General features: G+C 40.4%; 1 protein-coding gene across 2 annotated transcripts in view; it reads left to right on the top strand.

Annotated features, from left to right (window-relative positions):
- Window positions 1-20,296, top strand: part of SLC25A13 (solute carrier family 25 member 13) — a 178,512-nt gene that overhangs the window by 113,022 nt on the left and 45,194 nt on the right. The window contains exons 10-13 of one of the 2 annotated variants that reach the window (XM_019729757.3): window positions 3,528-3,615; window positions 4,105-4,263; window positions 16,506-16,558; window positions 18,242-18,322. In XM_019729757.3, the coding sequence (XP_019585316.3) occupies window positions 3,528-3,615; window positions 4,105-4,263; window positions 16,506-16,558; window positions 18,242-18,322 (381 nt within the window). The remainder of the gene's footprint in view (window positions 1-3,527; window positions 3,616-4,104; window positions 4,264-16,505; window positions 16,559-18,241; window positions 18,323-20,296) is intronic. The other variant, XM_019729758.3, reaches the window with a different exon arrangement.

Below are 20,296 nucleotides of genomic sequence, written 5' to 3' on the forward strand. Positions count from 1 at the left end.
TTTCCATTTTGCCCCAAGAATCCAGACAATTTCAAAAGGCTGGAAAGAGAAGTGACTTAGAGATGTTCTGAGTAACAGATAGTTGGCATTTTTGCTTGTTTTTTTCCAAAGATGAGGTGATTTCCTGTACGCATTGAAAGGCTAATCCTCCAAAAATAGGCAGAAGAGCCTTTCTTCTTCCCGAAATGTCGGGTGAGAGATGTGGGGCCAGAGTCCTGTTTGGGTGTTGCTGTCCCAGGCAAGCGGCACGTTGCTAAATGAAAGCCGTCTTTGCTCCACAGAGAGGTACTTCGTCAGTGCAGTGCCTAACTGCCTTGCCTTCCGTTTTTCTGAATATCGAAATGAGATAATTTTGTTTAGTCTGGAGTCATAGTTTGAAGGCTTTTAGACCTATTTTCTCTGTGAAAGGATTCGTAAGTTATGTGGAAACAATTTGAGGAATGCTAAATTTTATTTTATGGTTAACAGAAACCAATCTCTTGCAGTTGTGGGAGTCAGAAACTTAAGACATGGGACCTCCTCAATTTAACTCTTGCTCGACTTTCTATAGATCAGGAGTAGAGACTCAAAGCCTTCATAGCATGGGTTGTCCTTACATGGTGTTTGTAAAATAAATCCACTCACAGACGAGCGTCGTTTTAGAAAAATACCTCCTTTAAGGCAAAGCCATCTCTGAAGCCTGTGAGACTTAACAGTTTTTGGCTTGGAGCTCTGGGTCTGTACAGAGACGCCAGTTTGACCACAATGGGTTGATGCGGGCAACATTTTTAGGACTGGCAGGCCTCAAGCCAGGACCCCCTCCTTTCAGCTCCTTCCCACCCGAATGCAGCGGCGAGTTTTGTGTGCAGCGTGTAACTCAAAGTGGTGGGTGTGTGCTCAGTAAATCCTAAACTAGGCACCTCTGGAAAACCAGCTGGCCGTTGTTAAAAGAGGAAGCCGATTTCCCCGAGTGCAGGAGAGAGAACTGTATAATCACGTGCAGAGGTGGAAGCTCTCCCTTCCCTTTGATTTCAAAACGCTGCTTACTAGTGTCTATGCTACAAGTTGTAGAAATTTTGAGATTAGGAAAACGCAGAAACTTTTTTTTTTTTTTTATGTTCTCTCCTGTTCTCCTTTTGCCAGAAGTATCCCACAATTTTTCCTTTATGCCCTCTGAAGCTTATGAGAGTTTGTGATGGGTGCTTTTTGATTACTGGCCATGAAAGGGTTAGAGGAGGTTGATGAGATTTACAGTGGGAAATGACTGACTGCTGCTTAGAGGTTTAGAGCAATTCACAATGGCCTTGCCTGGAATATTCTTTACTCTGTGAACCCCAGTGGGCCAGACAACTTTGAAAGACTCAAGCAACAGAGGTCATCCACCTGGTAGGCCCAGTGCTAACACTGATCCTTGACAGAAGAATGCAAGAACAGGAATCATTCTTATTTCATGAGCATGCTACATTTCTAGCTTCAGAAAAGTTAGATAAAAGTCTGGGGGTTCATGTATTTCATCTTTTAAATGAAGAATTAGTGATCGTGGTAGGTTGCCTCCATTATTTTCAAAGTATTTCCACTTGTTATTTTTATGCTAGAACCTTTCTAAGTACGGTATTCCATTTTTTTGGTCCTTTTTTTAAACGTATAGTTTGCATATAATATTATATTAGTGTCAGGTGTACAACATAGTGATTTGATATTTAGATATCATACAGTGAACTCCCCACACTGTGTCCGTCTCTGTGATTGACCATATTCCCCTTTATCTTTTCACCCATCCCTCCTCCCCCACCATGTTTGTTCTTTGTTTCTGTTAGTCTTTTGTTTTGTATGTTCATTTGTATTGTACATTTGTAGCCATATGAATAAAATAGTGCCTTACTTATGGATGCACCTGTCAAAATGAAATTACTATTGATATCTATCTATACAGGGATAGAGTTGGAAACACACTATGCAATTTGCAAAAGAAATGTTTTATATTCTTAAAGATGCATATTTCTATGTAAAGCTATTTTTTTTCTTTTTTTAAATTTTATTTATTTATTTATTTAAATTTATTGGGGTGACAATTGTTAGTAAAATTACATAGATTTCAGGTGTACAATTCTGTATTACATCATCTGTAAATCCCATTGTGTGTTCACCACCTAGAGTCAGTTCTCCTTCCATCACCATATATTTGATCCCCCTTACCCTCATCTCCCAGCCCCCACCCCCCTTACCTTATGGTAAAGCTATTTTAAGTGAAGTGACTGAAGGAGATTTCAACTTATCGTACTCTATTAGAATTGTGTTACGTTGGCAACAACTGAAATTCAGTGGGTTGATAGCTGGAGTTGGTAATTCTTTTCATTGTTCATCAATTTTAATTATCATGGTTTTTTTTTTGAAAAAAGAAAAAATTTACTATATGCCACCCTCATGTGACAACTCTATAGACAGAGAGGTGCAACCCCTCAGTGGCCTGAAATGCGAATTTAGAAAAGATGGACCAAAAAAAAAGAGGAAAAAGTAACAATAATATAACCACTTAGTTGTAGCCACAGTAAACATTTTGAATATCTCTTGGTGGTAGGGTAGCCAAAATGTTACTATTATTTTTATATGTATATATATACCCACAAATAATTTTCATAAAAAAATAACATATTGCAGTAGTCTTGAACATTGGTTTTTAAAGATTATGAAGTATTTCAGGTATTTAAAAAGGTAAAGAGAATCATATCATGAATACCTGTCTACCCACCATGGTTTTTTTAACCTATTTTCACTTATAATACCTTATGAGCATTTTTAAGAGCAAATATTCTTTTACTATATCATTTTTATGATGTACTATTTTGTTCTAAGGCTATAGCATTATATTTAACTGATCCTTTCTCATTAGACATTGAGGTTATTCTCAGAGTTTTTGCTCTTATAAAACAGTACCACTTTTTAACATTCTTATAGCTTGATCCATGTTTACATACACAATTATATTTTAGACTAACTTTTTCTAAGTAGAACTGCAGGGTCAGAGGTTATGTACATATTAAGGATTTGGGTGTATATTAACCAAGTTTCCCATCAGTTTATACACCAGGTTTGATTAAATACCAGGTTTGATTAAGTACCAGGTTTGAGAAGCTCTGTTTTTTATCAACTCTTGCCAGGCGAGGTATTGCCATTAAAAAAACAAACAAACAAAAACAAATCCAAAACCTACCAATTTGATTGATGCAGAATGGTGTCTCATTCCTATTTTTAAATTTATATCTCTTTGATCACTCGTAAGAATTCAACGTTGGAAAATAGGTTCATAACATTGTTTTTGAGACAAAATGGCTTTCATTGTGTTCAAATTTGATTTTAAACATTAATAACAATAATAACTTTTTCTTAATAAAAACTTACTGAATCTAACTCTACTTTCCTTGTTGGCATTTTAGTTGTATCACGAATTTAGAAACCGGTGGGTAATTTTTAAAAATAATACATGTTCATTTTTGTTCTGTCTCCTTTTTTTATCTCCTTTCTGTCCTCCAATTCCTGTGCGTGCAAAGAAGAAGGCCTCAGTTGATTCATCTAGACCAGTCCACCTACAAGTTGCAGAGTCAGCCTACAGATTTGGTCTGGGTTCTATTGCTGGAGGTAAGTCAAGGATGAGTGCAAATTTTTCATTTTTATTATTGTCTTGTTTTTTCTCTGATGTTCCATCTTGAAATATTAAAAAGGGCAGCGACTTCTCGAGTCTTTTCCTAAGCCAGTCACCTGTCCGTACCTGAGATGGGACAACAACAAAGGGAACTGCTTTTTCCATACCTGCCCATGATCACAGTCTTAGAAGTGGCTTTTTTCTCTTGTTTATCTGCAGATAAGCTTTCTACAGACAGGTTAACAATGAGGTTAGGCTCTAGTGACGTGCCCTTTTAAAACTGTCTATGGTGTCTTTTTTTTCAGGAGAGTAATGGAATTCCACAATTGTTTATTAAGAGTACAGAAAGTTAGTACAGTTTTAAAATCTGTACATGCAAAATTTGTTTCTTTCTCTTGTCAGTCTTCTCTTTGACTTAACCACCTCCCCCCTTTTCCATGACGGAACTTAAATCCTTCTGAAATGTTGGTATTATTTCATTGTAGCTGTGGGAGCCACTGCCGTGTATCCTATCGATCTTGTGAAAACTCGAATGCAGAACCAACGATCCACTGGCTCTTTTGTGGGAGAACTTATGTATAAAAACAGCTTTGACTGTTTTAAGAAAGTGCTACGCTACGAAGGCTTCTTTGGACTGTATAGAGGTTAGTGCCATGTGCTAAGTTCCTGTAAGGTGAAATAATAGTCAGAGGTTTGGTTTTTCCATCTGAATGGATTAAAGACACACTGCTTTAAAACAGAAATGCAGCAGATTCTCAATTATCCATGCTAATGGGAGTAGGCTGGAGGCATGCAGAGCATAGCTAATCAAAACAGCCCATAACCTGAAAGCCGTTTGTATTACTCTGTAGTACGTTTTATTTCTTAAAATCGTTGTTTATAAGCATCTTCAGTGAGTTTTTATCGTTCATAGAAAGAATCCCACAGACCCATTGGCATTGGCCTAAAGAGACATTACTTTATTTCCCAATCTCTCTGTGTGATTGTCCTCTACAAAGAGAAGAGAAGCGAGTGTGTTTGCATCAGCTAAAATACAGTATTGCAATGCAGGTTGAGCTGAGCCCCCTTGCCATTTGGCGACTGCAAAGCTGGTGGGGTCTTCCCTCCTTTCCCTTAACCAGTGCTTGCTCTAGAAGAAAATAGTATTTAGTGCTCAGCGGAGACAGATTTGAACTGCAGCCAGGTAAACCTGTACCTCTAGACCTCTTCTGCCATCTGCTGACTCATCTTCATCTTAAACACCCATGTTAAAAAAAAGGAAAAAACAGACCTTTCTTGAAATCTCTCACCTTAGAAACTAGGAGGTTTCAAACTCCAGAGAAGTTCCATTTTGCAGGTTCTATTGTGTAGTAGATAACCCCATCAAAGGCCTTTTGATCTTTTCCCTGCCCTGTTCCCTCACCCCTCGCCTCTTCTGACAATTGGGAAGGTCTTTGACCCCAGGTGATTGATGATGACCCTTACTGGGTCACTGCCTTCCATTTGAAATACTTTTACCTCCTGTGACAACCAACCTGGCAAATGAAATGTCTCCCAAGTAGTACAAGGTTAATGTCACAGTTCCTGCTTCTCGGTGATTCAGGTAAAGGCAACCACCTTACCTGTTCATCTGGGTTGTCTTCTGCAGAGAGGGCTTGCGCTTCATGTCGGACAGACGTCTGAGCCTGGGTGTTGCTTCACAAACTGCTTTTATGGGCTTTCTTTGGTGTTGCATTAAATGACAGGGGTGCTTTGAGAATAGTAAAAAATACCTTTTGTCCTGCTGAATATCTTTAATGTGTTTATGTTGACTGGGTTTGTTTTTAATTTTAAGTCCTTTCTCTTTCCTCTTGGACCACACCTGGCAGGTCTTGATTCTTGGTTGCATCTGGATTTCTTTCCTCAACCCGGCCTTTTGACCCTGTGGACAGAATAGCTTAAAGTGTACCTGAGTCCTGAGTGCTGAGCTAATATGGGCCATGCCACAAACCTCTCGCTGTTGAAGTTATTATATCTGGAGGTGGGAGTGACTGGTTGTAGCTCCTCAGGGAAGGGGGAGTGAGTGGCCTATTAGATAGAGATGGAGGCTCACTTTGAACACCAAAGAGGCAGCTCCTTACCCTTTCCCTGGTTTAGAAATCGCCATTTATCTAAGCTGTTTTGGGTGCCTGAACCCTAAGGGGTTCTCTGTCAGAGGATGATGGTAAGTAGACTGTGAATAGAAGATTAGTTCTGGGAGTCACCTATGTTCCTTTCTCCCTGATTTCTATCTTTTCTAGTAGATGATTTTAAAACAAAAGATTTACTGTAAAATTGTTTAGCTCTGTTCTATAATTTGGATCTTGAGAGCAAAGAGATGATTGGCAGCTCGAGTTTTAAAAACATGTTGTACTGTCTTTCTTCAAAAAATGACTTATTCCTAGCCTTGATTGGTTGGGGACCAATTCCCTTTAGTGCCTTGCACATAATCATAAATTAATAAGTGTATGTAACTATATATTTGTAAATGTTTATCATTAGGCAAAAGTGAGATCACTTGAAAATGGGAACCATCATTTCTAACAAAAAATTATAATAGAAACAAAAAGACCTGAAGTATTTCTGAGAATCAGTATTCTAACCTTTGATTATAAAGTCAAGATATAAAACACCCTATGTGTGATCCTTTGACTATAAATTTTGCATTAAATGTAATTTTTATTTAAAAATTTTATTGTTCCCAAGGAAAACTGTTCGATTTAAATTTTGAGAGTTTAGAATTGCTGTGGTAATGCTTCACCTAGCAATATTTGAGAGGGTGTCAGACTACATCTCTAATTTATAAACATGTTTTGAAATATTGAGCATATTTTTTCCTACTCTGGAATTTTGCTTAATATGTAATTTTCTGCATCAAGACATAGATAATTGCTAATACTTCCTGAAAAGTATAATTTAGGAATGTTGCATAAGTAAGGTCTCTTCCCTATTTTAAAATTATCTGTATGTGTATTTTGGGGGGGAAAAAAGTGGCAGTTGGTCTTGAAAGAAGGTGATTGCACCATGTATCCTTATTATAAAGTTAATAAGCCTCTCTCTCTCTCTCTTTCTCTCTCTTTCTCTCTCTCTCTCTCTCTCTCTCTCTCTCTCTCTCTCTCTCTCTCTCATTTTCCTTCTTCTAAAAAGAATACAGATCCCTTAAGGGAAGCTGTTTTGCAGAATTAAGTTCTCATGGAACTACTAGAATGAAGGTTCTTTTTAAAGAACTCTTTCATCACTCCAGCACAACTTGTTTTTCTGTTCCTTTTCTCTGGCAGTGGCCAGCGTCTGTACACGGTCCTGGAAGTTATCCATTCGTAATCTGGGCGCACATTAGAACCACTGCCCTCTAGGCCAAAGGAGATAGATAACCCAGCTGGGGTTGTTAGTGATGGTCTTCAGTAGACATCAAATCCCGTGCCGCAGGATGCCACATGTGATTTTAATACTGCGGTTGCTTAGGTCTTTATTCTTCATATTTCTGGGTTTCTTGGTCTCTGGGAGTCTCTTATTTAGGGGGAGGGTAAGGTTTGGTTGTTAGAAGAGATCCCCTTAGAAATCCTATGAGACCGACTCGGCAAACCTTCTCTGTAATGCAGACTATATTCTTTACAAGAAAGTGGTTGATTTTCCTAGGTTTTTGTATAATTTTCGAAAATCAGGTCTCCAGGCCAAGTCTATCTGTATTAAAGGAAATAACACCTGAGATAATCCAGATCTCTCTGAAGTTACTTGTAAAAGTCTTCCTCTGTTTCTTCCCCAGTCTTCAGATTGATTTAATGCAGTCAGGTGTTTAAAATCCTTAATGAATTACCTGACAGCTCATTTGGTTTGAATGAACCGCATGACCGAATGAGTCAGTTATTGGCCTGCTCTAGACTTGGCATATTAAAGAGAAACAATTGATTGGGTAATCATCCATAATTAAATGCTCTGAATGTTCCAGGAATAACTAATTTCTGTCTTTAAGCTTTGCTGCTCTCTCCTTCCTTAGATACTACAGGTAAACAGATGAGTAGCCTTAGAAATTGGAAAAATGTTTTGGGGAGGACCTTGGGGAGAAAGATGGATCCAAGAGAAATCAGGATCCATGAGAAATACTTCTAATACTTCTTAGCGGAAGGTTTTGGTTTTTATTTCTATTGGAGGGAGAAGCCATAAAATAATCTGCCAAAAAGAGAAATTAGATCATTTCATGAATTAAACTTAATTTTGAGCATTACTTTATCTTTGAGGTAATTGGCAAAAAACACAAAGTTTTATTTATAAGCCAATTGATTCAGGCTTATAAAGTTTTAAATATGTCAATTTCAGGTTGTCTGTGTGGTGTAAAAGCAGTCATCTTCCATCCTGGAATGTTCTCAAGGTGACATCTAGAGGATATTGTAGTGATATCTCAGGAAGTTATTGATACATTTGCATTCTAGAAGGAAGTTTTGTCCGACAGCTAGTTTAAGCTAAGTCTCTTCTTGTAGTTAATGGTTCTATAGAAGGGAGTATCCAAATTATATGATCCACAGTGAGATTCCTTCTTGCATAATTCTTGTGGATAAAAATAAATTTAAAAATTCCAGCACTGAAATAAAATGGAGTTTCTGCAACCCTCGTTGGCATAACTTAAGAAGGCATGCATCTTGGAACAAACAAGTGAATCCACAAACTTGACTGAATCATGGGTGTCCATCCATGTCCACTGAAGCTTCTAATGAGTGCAAAATGGGTTGGTTCACGTTTTGTATTCTTGGTCAATTTCTGCATATTTTCTTTGAGGTTATTAAGCTGTGAAAAGATCAAAAGGCAGATGTTTGGTTATAGGAGACCAAACAGAAATGAACAAAAGATTTGGGCAGACCATGAGCTGGGTAATCAAGTCTCCAGAAATCTTCTGTGAGCACAGGGCATTAAAGTAGGAGATAAAGTAACACTACCTTGAAATCGGGTGTGTAGGACAATTGTCAGACGCTTCAGAGGGCTGGATGAGAACAATGATGACCTTAGAAAATTGGGAAAGGTGACAGAAAGATGCAACTAGACGTAGCCTGGAGAAAAGAAGATTAATGAATGAATTAGTTCCCAAGATTGATGGTTTATAACTCGCTGCTGCTGTTGCTGAGACTGAAACGAGGGAACTAGATTAAACCTCAGCACCAAGGAAAGAGTTTAGGTAGAAGAGCAAGAAACCAGGACTCTGAAAGGTGCCGTACACCAGAGGGAAAAACTGAAGGAAAGGGTATGATCCTTCTTCCCAATCATTGTCACTTCTAGAAAGTCCCCCCCACCGCCCTAAATAGAGGAATAGCCGAAGGAACTAAATTTTTTCTAGACCATAATCAGTATCATTAATTTACACTTTACCACTCCGTCTCCCGAAAGCATCCTGAGCCATAGCTAAGATGACAGATGGTTCTTGACATTTTGAGTAAAGCATTTAACCCACATAAACAAGCATTTAAATCTTAGTATCTGCCATTGTGCCTCCCTCCCCCATTCTCCAGCTCCACGTACAGTCACCTTGGGGTGAAGAACTGGATTGAATGAGGGCTGTGAAAGGGGATAGTGTCGTTGGGAGGGTGGAAATGCCTCATGCCTCAGGGCAATATGAGTCAAAAGCGGACAGACAAATGGGAAAAGGAGGAGGGAGGAAAGAATGCCTGAACAAGTGAGGAGAGAAGGCCATGGAAATAGGAGCAGGAATAAAAGCTGTGAGGCAGGGCGCGCAGAGTGCTGATAGCTTCAGAATGAAGGTTAATCTGATGTTGAAAGCAAGGAGGGCTCTCTGGGAAGATGGGGGCAAGTGTAGTGCCCTCAATGGTGAGGTCAGGAGGGTAAGAATTTAACACTGGAGGAGTTGCCTCCGGGTTGAAACTAGAGAACCCAAAAAGTGCTGGATGTGGCTCGAGCTATAAGGATAGGGGTATCCTGTGCATTAATTTCCCTGACCAAACTACTGCTTGTCTCTGCCCTGAATGCCTGCTCCCCTATTTTAGGTGCTCTAAGTTACCTTTCTCAGGGCTGGGCTGGCTACTCCTGAGCTTGTTTTTGTCTGACGTAAAACAGAAATGCTGCCTTAGTTCCAGAGTTTCTTCTCTGGTGTCGCCTCTCACCATCTACGCTCCTGCTTGTCTTGTCCAGCGCAGTCTCTTGGGACACCCGCCACACTGTGGTTACACTGGTCGCTGGCCCGTCAGCCTGGCTGCTGACCCGCTGCTTTCCCTGAGCCTCGTGCCCAGTGGATTCTCTGACTCGCACTTGTTCACCAGGTCATAACCTACAGCTTGGCTCTGCCATGCGGTGCCTTTCGTGTTTTAAAGAGCCTGGTATTCGGGACCTGGAGGGAGAGAGGTGGAGGCATGATGTGGATGCCCACACATAGCCACCCTCCTTTTGTTATGTGAAAGAGCCAGTCAGTGCAGGGTGCCAGTCCAGCGTGAGCCCGGCCCACAGCGACGTTCTGGAACCGTCTTGGCTAGAAGAAGTGCCTCTGGATTAGAGAAGGAAGTTGAAACAGTAAGTCCACAGGAGTGAAGAGGAAAAAGCTGAGCAGTAGGGGATACAGAGTCCTGGTTTGAGGGTAGTGAGTTCACCTCTGTGGGCCTCTGCATAGTCCCCAAATAGTTAGTGACTTGGGAAAAGCTGCTCAGCCTCTCTAGATTCCAGTTCCCAGAAAGGAAGAGGTGGATAGTGATGATGGTGATGTTGATGAAGGAAGACAAAAATAAACGACAACAACAAAGCACTCTGTGGTACTTACTATGAGCTTGGCACTGTTCTGAGGGCTTCATGTAAATTCCTTTCATCTTCAAGCTACCCTGTGGAGGTGGTTCTGTGTTTATCCCCATTTTACAGATGTGAACACTAAGGTACAAAGTGTAGTATAACTTGCCCACAATTGCACAGCTAATAAATAACAGAGTCAAAATTCAAACTTAGCAGCCTGACTCCAGACTCCATGCTTTTTACCACCTGGCTCTTCTGCCGCTCAGCAGAAATTACACTGTAAAGAATTGCTTAGCATCAGAGGTTGAGAAATGTTTAATTTCTTAATGAAAACATTTCATGTTAGCTTAAAAACATAGGTGAAGGTGTGTTGTTATGTCTGTGCTACTTTCTTATCGTTGCCCACAGTAAGTGGGGCCAGTAGACACCGTCAGATGAGAGGTGCCCTCACTGCTTGGGGACAGCTCTTCTAAGGACGGGCCTAATGCCATAGGAGCAGCAGCATTATACACGTGCCCCTCGACTTGTGATGGCATTAACAGTCCAATAAACCCATCATCGTAAATTGAAAATACCAGTAAGTCGAAAATGCATTTAATGCACCTAAGCAACGGAACCTCAGAGCTTTGCCTAGTCAGTTTCTGCTGAGTGCTTGTCATTTTCACACCATAGTAAAGTCAAACCATCATAAAGTCGGGGACCATCTGTACTCTTTACCTGCTTCTGGACTGTGAACGTTACTCAGGCTGTGTTGCCTCTTGTAAGCAAGAAGAGAATAGAGGATGTACCTTGAACAGATAGTTAGAAAGAAACATCACATTTTCTAATACATCAGATAGGTTGTGAACAGTGTCTGGCTCTTTGTATCCATTTACTCATAATTATCACAATATAAATCAATGAGGCATAATTAGCATCCTTGGTTTACCTGTGAGGAACGTAGAGTTCAAAGAATAACATCCCACCATCATTCAGCATGAAGGAGGTACAGACCTAGGATTCCAGCCCAGGTCTGGCTACCTCCAGAACCTGTGCTCCAAACCATTTATTTTGTTGCCAAGCCATTGAAAAGGAATAGTTTTAATTAGGCCAGCTTTGTTAATGAGTTTCTTTCAAAGCATTTCCCTACTCTGAGATTCTAGAATACATTTCTAATAAGTTTTTAAGTAAAGAATAACATAGCCCTCGGATCCAGCACACTGCTCCTTTTGGGGGGCTATCTGACGCTGAGTTGGAGGTTCCCGATGAGGGCTTAGTCCCCATACTTCTAGCTCAGTTCTCATTGGGCTGCACAAGGGACTGGAATCAAAGGGGATAGTGTGATTTATATCTCAAACCCATGAAATTTGAAGACAAAATACTATATTAATATTGTACCCTGTAAATCTTTTCTCGCATTAGCAGCCTTCTGGTAAAGTTTGCCAAGGAAGCATTGCCATATGTGCTGATGGAGCTGAACTAAAATGAGAAGATTAGAAAACTAACCACACTAATAAATTTCATATGGGGCAGTTGGAAAATAGACTGCTGTTTTGACAAGTTAGAAACAACACTCGCATCCATTCTCTGTTTCTAATGGTTAAAATGAATTTCCAGAATCCAACAGAAACATCTTATATTAGAAGCCTAATTTTTCTTCTTAGTTACCCAGATGTCAAACATATATGTGCTTTAGACTTCAGTGTGATGGTGTTGAAGTGCCTTAACAAGACTGGCTGTTACAGGCTTTACTAAGCCACGCCCCCCCCCCCCCCCCCCCAAGTCAAGGAACCAGGAGGGTTGTTGAAATTCCCACCTCTGTGACTTTTCATTGTCCTACAGATCATGACCTCTCCCCAAGGCCATATACCCAGGATAAAGGGTGTCCAGGCCCACATCTGTGGTGGCACTCAGATTGTCACCCATAGCAGCCTTTGTTTCCCTACTGAGCCAGGGTAGTCACCACAAGAATGGTACTTACCCTGTTACCCCCTGAGTACCAATATCTGGCCCAGGTCATAGGAATGGATATGTACTTTGGTTTTATTCTTATCAAGGTGAAGTTATTCAATTAACATGGTAAAGGGGCGGCTGGATGGCTCAGTTGGTTAGAGCTCGAGCTCGGAACAACAGGGTTGCCAGTTTGATTCCCACAGGGGATGGTGGGCTGCGCCCCCTGCAACTAAAGATTGAAAATGGCGACTGGACTTTGAGCTGAGCTGTGCCCTCCACAAATAGATTGAAGGATAACGACTTGGAGCTGATGGGCCCTGGAGAAACACACTGTCCCCCAATATTCCCCAATTTAAAAAAAATTTAATATAATGAAACTTGGGGCCTCTGATTATATTACTTTTAACCTCCTAATTACTCTGCCAGCCGTGAGTCTCTACCTTTACCATCTTTTATCTGCCTCTAGAACATTTTACTTTTAAATTTTACACTTTAAAAGCCACCCACCCCATGCATCTACAGAATTCCGTCCAAGCTCTTTAGTGTGGCCTGGGAGAGAAATAGTGCAGTGTACCAGATAAGAGCACCCCGAGAGCCAGACCACCTGGGTGGAACCCCACCCCAACCCCATCTGACAGCTGAGTAATCTTGGGCAGGTTCCTTGAGGTCTGCCTCAGTTTCTTCATCTGTTGATGGGGACAAAAATAACATGCACTGATTTATTGGTGTTGATTTATTGTTGTGTGGATTAAATGTTTTGATCCACATGAAGCACAGAGAGTAGTGCTTGGTGTATAGTAAGTGCCCCCAAAGACTGGATGTTGGCATTATCAGTACTGTTAATTATTTCAAAGTCTGATCTAACCCTAGCCTCCAGTAATCTTGCCCCGGCCCTAAATGTGCCATGATCTTGAGATTTTTGGTGCCGTTGCGCACGCTATTCCCTCTGCCCAGACCACCTTACCCTCCATTCTAAGTCCTGTGTCTTATCCCCTCTGAGTCTCTGCATATTCTTAAGGATCCAGGTCAAGTATCTCCTCTTCTTCTTCTTTGCTGCTTTTCTCCTTCTTGCAGGTAGAACAAGTGGTTCCTTCCACTGTGTTCCCATAGTACTTTGAGGTCCCTGCACTATGTTACTCACCACTCTGTGTGTAGGTGGCTTGTTCCCTGTCTCAGGCACACAGAGACACTTAGGGTTTCCTTTTGTTCTAAACTGAGACTATCTCCAGGGGACGGTGCAGATCTTACTGTGTTCATCCCAGTTCTTTCCACTTCCAGGCACAAAAAGGCATCTGTTAAGTGTTTGCTGAACAAATAAATATTTGCTGTCCTATGGTTAGTCTTAAATATACGGTTTTCCCTTTTGTTTTTTTGCTGTTCACAGTGCATTAGTACATTTATAGTGAGAAAGACAAATCTCAGTAGCTTAAAAGGCTGGCTGAAGTGATTATATCCACCGCTGTAGTCATTTGGCTCTGTGGGCAGTTTTTTATTAGTCTTTTAAAAAGACTGTCACAGGGTAGTTATAGAGACAAGAGATCATTTAAATCACAGTGCTTTCAACCCATCCATGGTTTGGGTATACAATTTAGTGATGAGAAAAATACATCTAGCAAGTAAATATTTAAACATTTTGGCACTTGACCTGAATGCAGAGAGAAAAATGGAAATTGTGAATGTTAAGATGTCGTTTAATCCATGCATTTTACTAGTAGAAATTAATGCTGCACTTTCATAAAGTAATAATAAAGCCTTTCTTGTCATATTGTAGATATCACATTATCTCATGTGGTACAAGTAAAAGATTAATAAGTGAGTGTAGTTTAGGCGGAGAGAGCGCTTACTTTGAATTAGAGCACGTGCTTTGCCCGGGTGATTTCATAGTCACGTTTTCTGTGCTGCTTTGGTTTGTTCAGATTATAAAGAACATAGTCCTACTCAAGTTAGCAGAAGCACAGGGGAACTTTTGGTAAGCGTTCACGTGCACAAGAAAGAAGGTAGAGATCTCATAGGGACCCCAAGGCAGAAGGTTCATTGGAACTTGGCCTCTGGGCCCAGAAGATGGTCAAGGTCGGCTCTTCCACCTGTTCACCTTTCATGGGCTGTGTGCCCTCTCCCTGTGGGGTCTCCACTCCATTTGCTCCACATTCTCTTCTCTCCGCCAACCCACTTCCTTTTCATATTCATGGTTTCTCCTTCCTCAGGGCATTAGTGCACACATGGCTTCAACTGGCTGCTTTCCCCACTCCACATGGCATCGTCTCAGTTTATGCCTCTGTGTTAAATTGATTTATCAACTAAGGACTCTGTCATGCTCCTGGGAGAAGGATCTGGCTAGCTCCCCTTTCGGTACTAGGTCATAGGGCCCAGGTTGCTGAACTCATTGGCTGTGTGTCTTTTAGGTGTCTTCCCCTCGTCCAGTTAGCTGTGGCCCTGGGGATGAAGCAGGCTCAAAATATGGCTGCCTAGAGAAGACGTTGCAAACTCAAATGTTTATGGGATCCAGGCAGGTTATGTATGAGTGCGAGAGGCAGATACCTGTTTGCGTATTAGGCACAGGACAGAAGTGAGTGTTCTCTAAAAGCATAGGTTCTTCAGTATGAGGCCTTAGGTTTGAATCCCAGTCTCGCCATTTGTCATCTGGATAATTTAGTCCAAATTACTTAATCTCTGTATGCCTCAGTTTCCTCTCTGTAGGGTGGTTATGAGGATTAAATGAGCTGGTAAAGTCCTTAAAATGGTGCCTGATACATAATAAATAATGTTAGCTGTTTTTTAAGAAAATTTGCATTAGTATTAGCATGCTCACCATCATTTAGTTCCACAACAAAATGACCTTTCTCTCCTTTATCTTAAAACATGAAACTGTCTTGTTCTGCTTAGTTTCCCTCTTTTTGTAGAGCCATGGGTACAAAGAAACATTCCTCTATTGTGAGGTTATCAACAGAGCCAGAAAAATGATGAATGACGGCTGGCACTTGTCTTCATTGTTTTGTCAGCATTAGGGCATGGTGGGGAGCTTGGTGGATGGATGCTTGGGTCCTGTCTAAAGGGCGGAGCATCCAACTGGAGCAGATTGCTGTGATGTGAGAAAGAGGCCCAGAGCTGTCCCATTGCTTGATCTGTCTGTCTGTCTGTCTTTACAATAAGCTCAAACTGTGTGTGAAACCTTATGCTACTTACTTAAACACCTGTAGGCTGATACATACCGTCCCAGAGCTAGTGACTTTGGGCCGCAGGCTGCTGCTTCAGGAGGATGGTGTGGGCAGGGCTGGTTTCTCAGAAGACGCTGCCAGTGGACCTTCTGCTATAGATGAATGAGAAAATTGTACGTATGCAGGATAACACCGTGAAGCCCTTCTCAAGGGCAGCAGTATGCCACAGAGAACAATATATTCTGATTATATGTATGCAATATATTCTCAGGGTTAGCTTACTGTGTGTTTCCAAGAAAAAGCACCTGTCTTTGATTTTATTCTCTTAAAACAAATGGAAACGATAACATTTTTTTTTGTTCAGATATGTAGGTCCACTTCTGTTGTAACTGCCTTTCCAGTCAAAGGCCACACCTCCCCCTTGTGCTCTGATTCTTACTAATTCCCACTCATCCCACCATGTGCAAAACAGAGCTTCTCACTTTCCGCCCCAAACCCGTTACTCTCCACAGGTGTCCTCCTCTCTACCCAGGTGTTCCTACTCCGCTTTCTTTGTCCTATCTGTTCGCTGTCCTGGAATGCAGATTTCCCCAATGGTTACTTCTTCAAAAAGGCCTTTCCCCTCCCTCCTTCCATCTGACACCGGACAGAGGGAGAATCTTGTTTCTCTTGTGCTTGTCACCAAGTTATAGTGGTTACATGAATGAATGGCCAAACTATGGACATTTGGGGGCAGAGAGGATGAGAAAAGTGTTAGCAAAAAATAATATATTCACTAAAGTATACTTATTTAAGAGGCAGGAAGGAAAAGAGCAAACTTGCCAATGGAATCATGAGATTTCCTATTATCACTAATACTGTTGATTTTCCCAAGGTGAGAACAATCCATGATGTGAGAGGGAATTTACTTGGGCCTGCTATGGCTGTTAGACATTAGTGCTTAAACATTCCATTTTGAATATTCTCATTAAAGGTAATAGCATAAAATTGCAGCAAGGATTACCCCGGTTTTTAGATGGAGCTGTGCATTTGTTTAGTTGATGCTAATTTATTTAATATACTTCTACTTTTCCTTGTTTTTTTAGGTCTTTTGCCACAGTTATTGGGAGTTGCCCCAGAGAAGGCTATAAAACTTACAGTAAGTCTTTTGAGTTGATGCTTCTTGTTAAAGGAGTTTGCACATACTCAAGAATCTAGTAGATATTCTTACGTGAAACAGCAGATTTGTGTTCCCTCAGAGGTGCTAACTGATTTGAACACAGGACACCCACCCCACACTGCTTTCATTTTCCCTCCATTTAACACTGAACACCCAAAAATGAGATAATAAATTTGAACAAGATTTTTGGTGATTGCCACAGCCCCCACCATCACCACCATCGTCATCACCATCATCATCACAATCATTGTTGTAGTGGGGGCAGCAGCAGCTAAATTTCCTTCAATACCTCCCATGTTAGGTCTTTTACATGTCTTATCTATTATTCTTTTAATCTCCAGTAAAGTCTGACCCACAGTCTACATATAAGGAAAGTGAGGTTTAAGTATTTACCTATGTTCACACCATTTATGAGTGGGAAAACTGGAATTCAGAGTCAGATTTTTCTGACTCCAAAGCATGCCTTCATTGAATTACACATGCTGTCTGCAGAATCCATGCTTAGGGCATATTCCCTACGCATTTGCCAAAGCCGTATGTTGAGGGATCTGAGCTTTAGTTGCAGCTGATACGTCAGGCTGTTTCTCCAGTGCCTGGCTCCCACCTGGCAGATGGTAGGTGCTCAGTCAGTGTGTGTGGAATGGAGGGACATCGCATTCACATCCCCAAGGACATGCAGCCCAGAAAGCTAAGCTCTCCTTTTAGATTGAGCTGTGTAGTCTTGGTACCTGGTTTTCTTCTTTTACCATCTTATTATATGACCTTGGGACAGCTAATCTTTTCTGGCTTGTATCTTCCAAACACATATGATTGATCCTCAAAATTGCTTGTCGTACATAAGCATTTTAAGAATATTATACTTAATTAATTAATTAATGCTATTGATGTTCTTTGAGAATCCTTGAGAAGATTTTTAGATGCTGAATTTTGACTAAGTTGAAAAATACGCTCAGCCAAATTTATCTCAATGATGCGTGTTATTTTAGATTAAATCTTGTTAGAAGACTTGAAAGTTATTTTTAATCAAACCCTATAAGATAGTTGTTAAGTGATAAAGTGTATGTTTTCATTTTGTCTCTATTTTCAACATGACTCTCTTTTTATACTGTTACAATTGCAGGACATATTTGAATTTTAGGCTTGTAAGCCATCTTTTAATTTTTTCACCCTGAAATATCAGGAATGTATATCTATATAATATATACCAGGGGTGCCAAAAAATGTATACAAGTGGACACTTTGGTCAACGTTGCTTAAGCAGTAGTTTGCTGTAATCAGAAGTGTCTAGATGCTGATGGTAACCACTTTGAGCACCTCTTGTAATTGCAGAAGTCAAACGTGATTTGTATTCATCTCTTGTTATCTGTATGTATTGAGTACCACAATTTTAATAGGTTTTTCCTTTCTTAAAATATGTATACATTTTTTTGGCACCTTCTCTACTTGTAACCTTTTAAAAACTATACATGTGCTATACATGTATTGTTGTAGTGGGGGCAGCAGCACTTCTCAAACAAACTCTTTTAAGATCTTTAATTTATTTAGTTTGTGATTACTCTAATAAACTGACAGAAAAAACTAACATTTACAGACATATATTTATATGTGTTTAATGACTTTCTTTATATTTTTCATCAGCTTCTATAAATATTTTTCTTCAAGGTGAATGATTTTGTGAGGGATAAATGTATGCGCAAAGATGGTTCGGTCCCACTTGCAGCAGAAATTCTTGCTGGAGGCTGTGTAAGTACCTTTTGCAGATCTTTTCGTTGACAAGACTTATTTCACAGACATATCACCACTGTGGTAAACAAGTGTGGACTAAGGCTTCTGTTCAACCACAGATCCTGTGCAAGGGCAGCGTCTACTAGGGCACCTCGGCTTTTCCTAGACAGGAGAACCATTCCTGAGGTGGAAGGGTAAATGTTTCTTTTCTTACTGCCTGTTCAGACATGCCTGTTCAACGTCCTTGCCTGCATTTCATTCTGCAATAGATGTCATTTGTGGCAGAAGCATTTGGCCTTTGAAAAATCTTTGCTAACTTTTTCTAAAGTTAATTTTTAGTACCCTCTTTCTTCATGGCACCCGCTGCTGGGTCAGGCACTAAAATTTGTAGTTTGAAGTCAGCAGCCATAGCTCTGCTTTGCTTTACCTCCCAAGTGCCAGCAGCACCTCAAGCTTCCCAGTGCTTCTGGAAAAAGGATGCTGGGAAATAACTGGCTGAGTGCGCTCTGCATTGTCAAAACGCTTGGAATGAATATTTCTTTATATGGATAACAACCTGCATCTTGTTCTTAAGCTCAGCAAAACATGTCTTGTTTTATCTCATGTACAGGTTTGTTCATGTGAATGTAAACACTTTTTAAGTAAATTAAACTCATACAAAGAATGGTGCTTCAAGATAAGGTTGGTTAAATAAACGGGCTTTGATCACTAGGGCAATACAATATTGGTATATGTTCCATCTACACCTATGTTTCTTTTCTTATAAGAGATGAGGTCACTTTTTTTAATTAGCTTGTTCTGTTCAGGCAATGGTATTCATAAAATAATCTTTCCTTGAAATTCATTGAGTTTAGAAGCTGGGCAAATACCTGGAAATATTAAACCTTTGTTTGGAAAGGGCGTATTGTCCTGTCTAACGATGAATGGGGGTTCCTTGAATTTAGCAGGAGCTAAGTCTTAGCTCCTGGTGATTCTTAAGAGGTGGACGGAATTGGGCTACTGCCTGCCTGTCTTTCTGTTTGATCACTGACCTGTCGTAGACGGCCAGGTAGGATCCCCTTGTCCTGTAACTTTAGGAGCATTCAGGATGAAAAGGGGAGGCTTTAATGTCCTAAATAAAAAGGACACACAGTAATAATCAAAAAGAACATTAGGAGTTGCAAAAACTGCTCTTCATTTTAAAAAAGCTACAGTTTCCATTTGAGAAACTAGATTTCTTATTTTAAACAGGCACACCCATAGACTGCATTTAGCTTGTCCTGCAGGGTATTCCAAGAGGCCCAAGGTATCAGGGCATTTCAGTAGGTCAGGTGGGTTTGTGTTTTTTTTTTAAAAGATGGGTTTTAAACTTACTGAAAAGGCATGATTATCTATCTGTGTAAGAATTTAAAATGTGAAATTAATTATGTGATACTGTTCAAGATTCTGGCATTAATCTTGAGGTTTATTTTCTTTTTAATGCAAGCATTTTGCCTGCACGTGGGTCTGGGTGCCAAGGAGATCAGTCGTGGCATGTATCATCTACTGTAGGTGGTCTTGTTTTCTCATCTGTGGTTGCCCATTTCAAACACAAAGCCCAGACTGGCATCAGAAGTGGTGCCTAGTTATTGTAAAGAGGTGCAGCCCTTTTTCAAAACTGATCTAAACACAGGCTTAAAATTGGAGCCACTTGGGCTTTACAGCTACTTAAAATATCTGTGAAATGAGGTTTGCCATCCTTCATCTCAAAGGCTGGTAGACAGTGGTCCTCAGTGTTTCAAGTCTCCTGTTTTGCCTTTTTTTTTTTTTTTTCTTTTACAGTCATGGCTTTAAGAAGTAAGAGTTTATTTTTCAGGTAAGCAATCCTGTAGGTAGCCAACAATCCAGGCCCCTTTAGATCTCTGAGTGGTGGGGTGGATGTGTCCATTTTCATTGTATTTTTTTTAATAGCAGCAGCATCTCTCTTTGCAGGCTTTGACAGAGTTTTCCCCATCACCTGAGCCAGTCACACAC

Source organism: Rhinolophus sinicus, chromosome 4 (genome assembly GCF_057876585.1).
Source record: "Rhinolophus sinicus isolate RSI-liver-muscle chromosome 4, RSI-T2T, whole genome shotgun sequence".
In the NCBI taxonomy this organism is placed as follows: domain Eukaryota; kingdom Metazoa; phylum Chordata; class Mammalia; order Chiroptera; family Rhinolophidae; genus Rhinolophus; species Rhinolophus sinicus.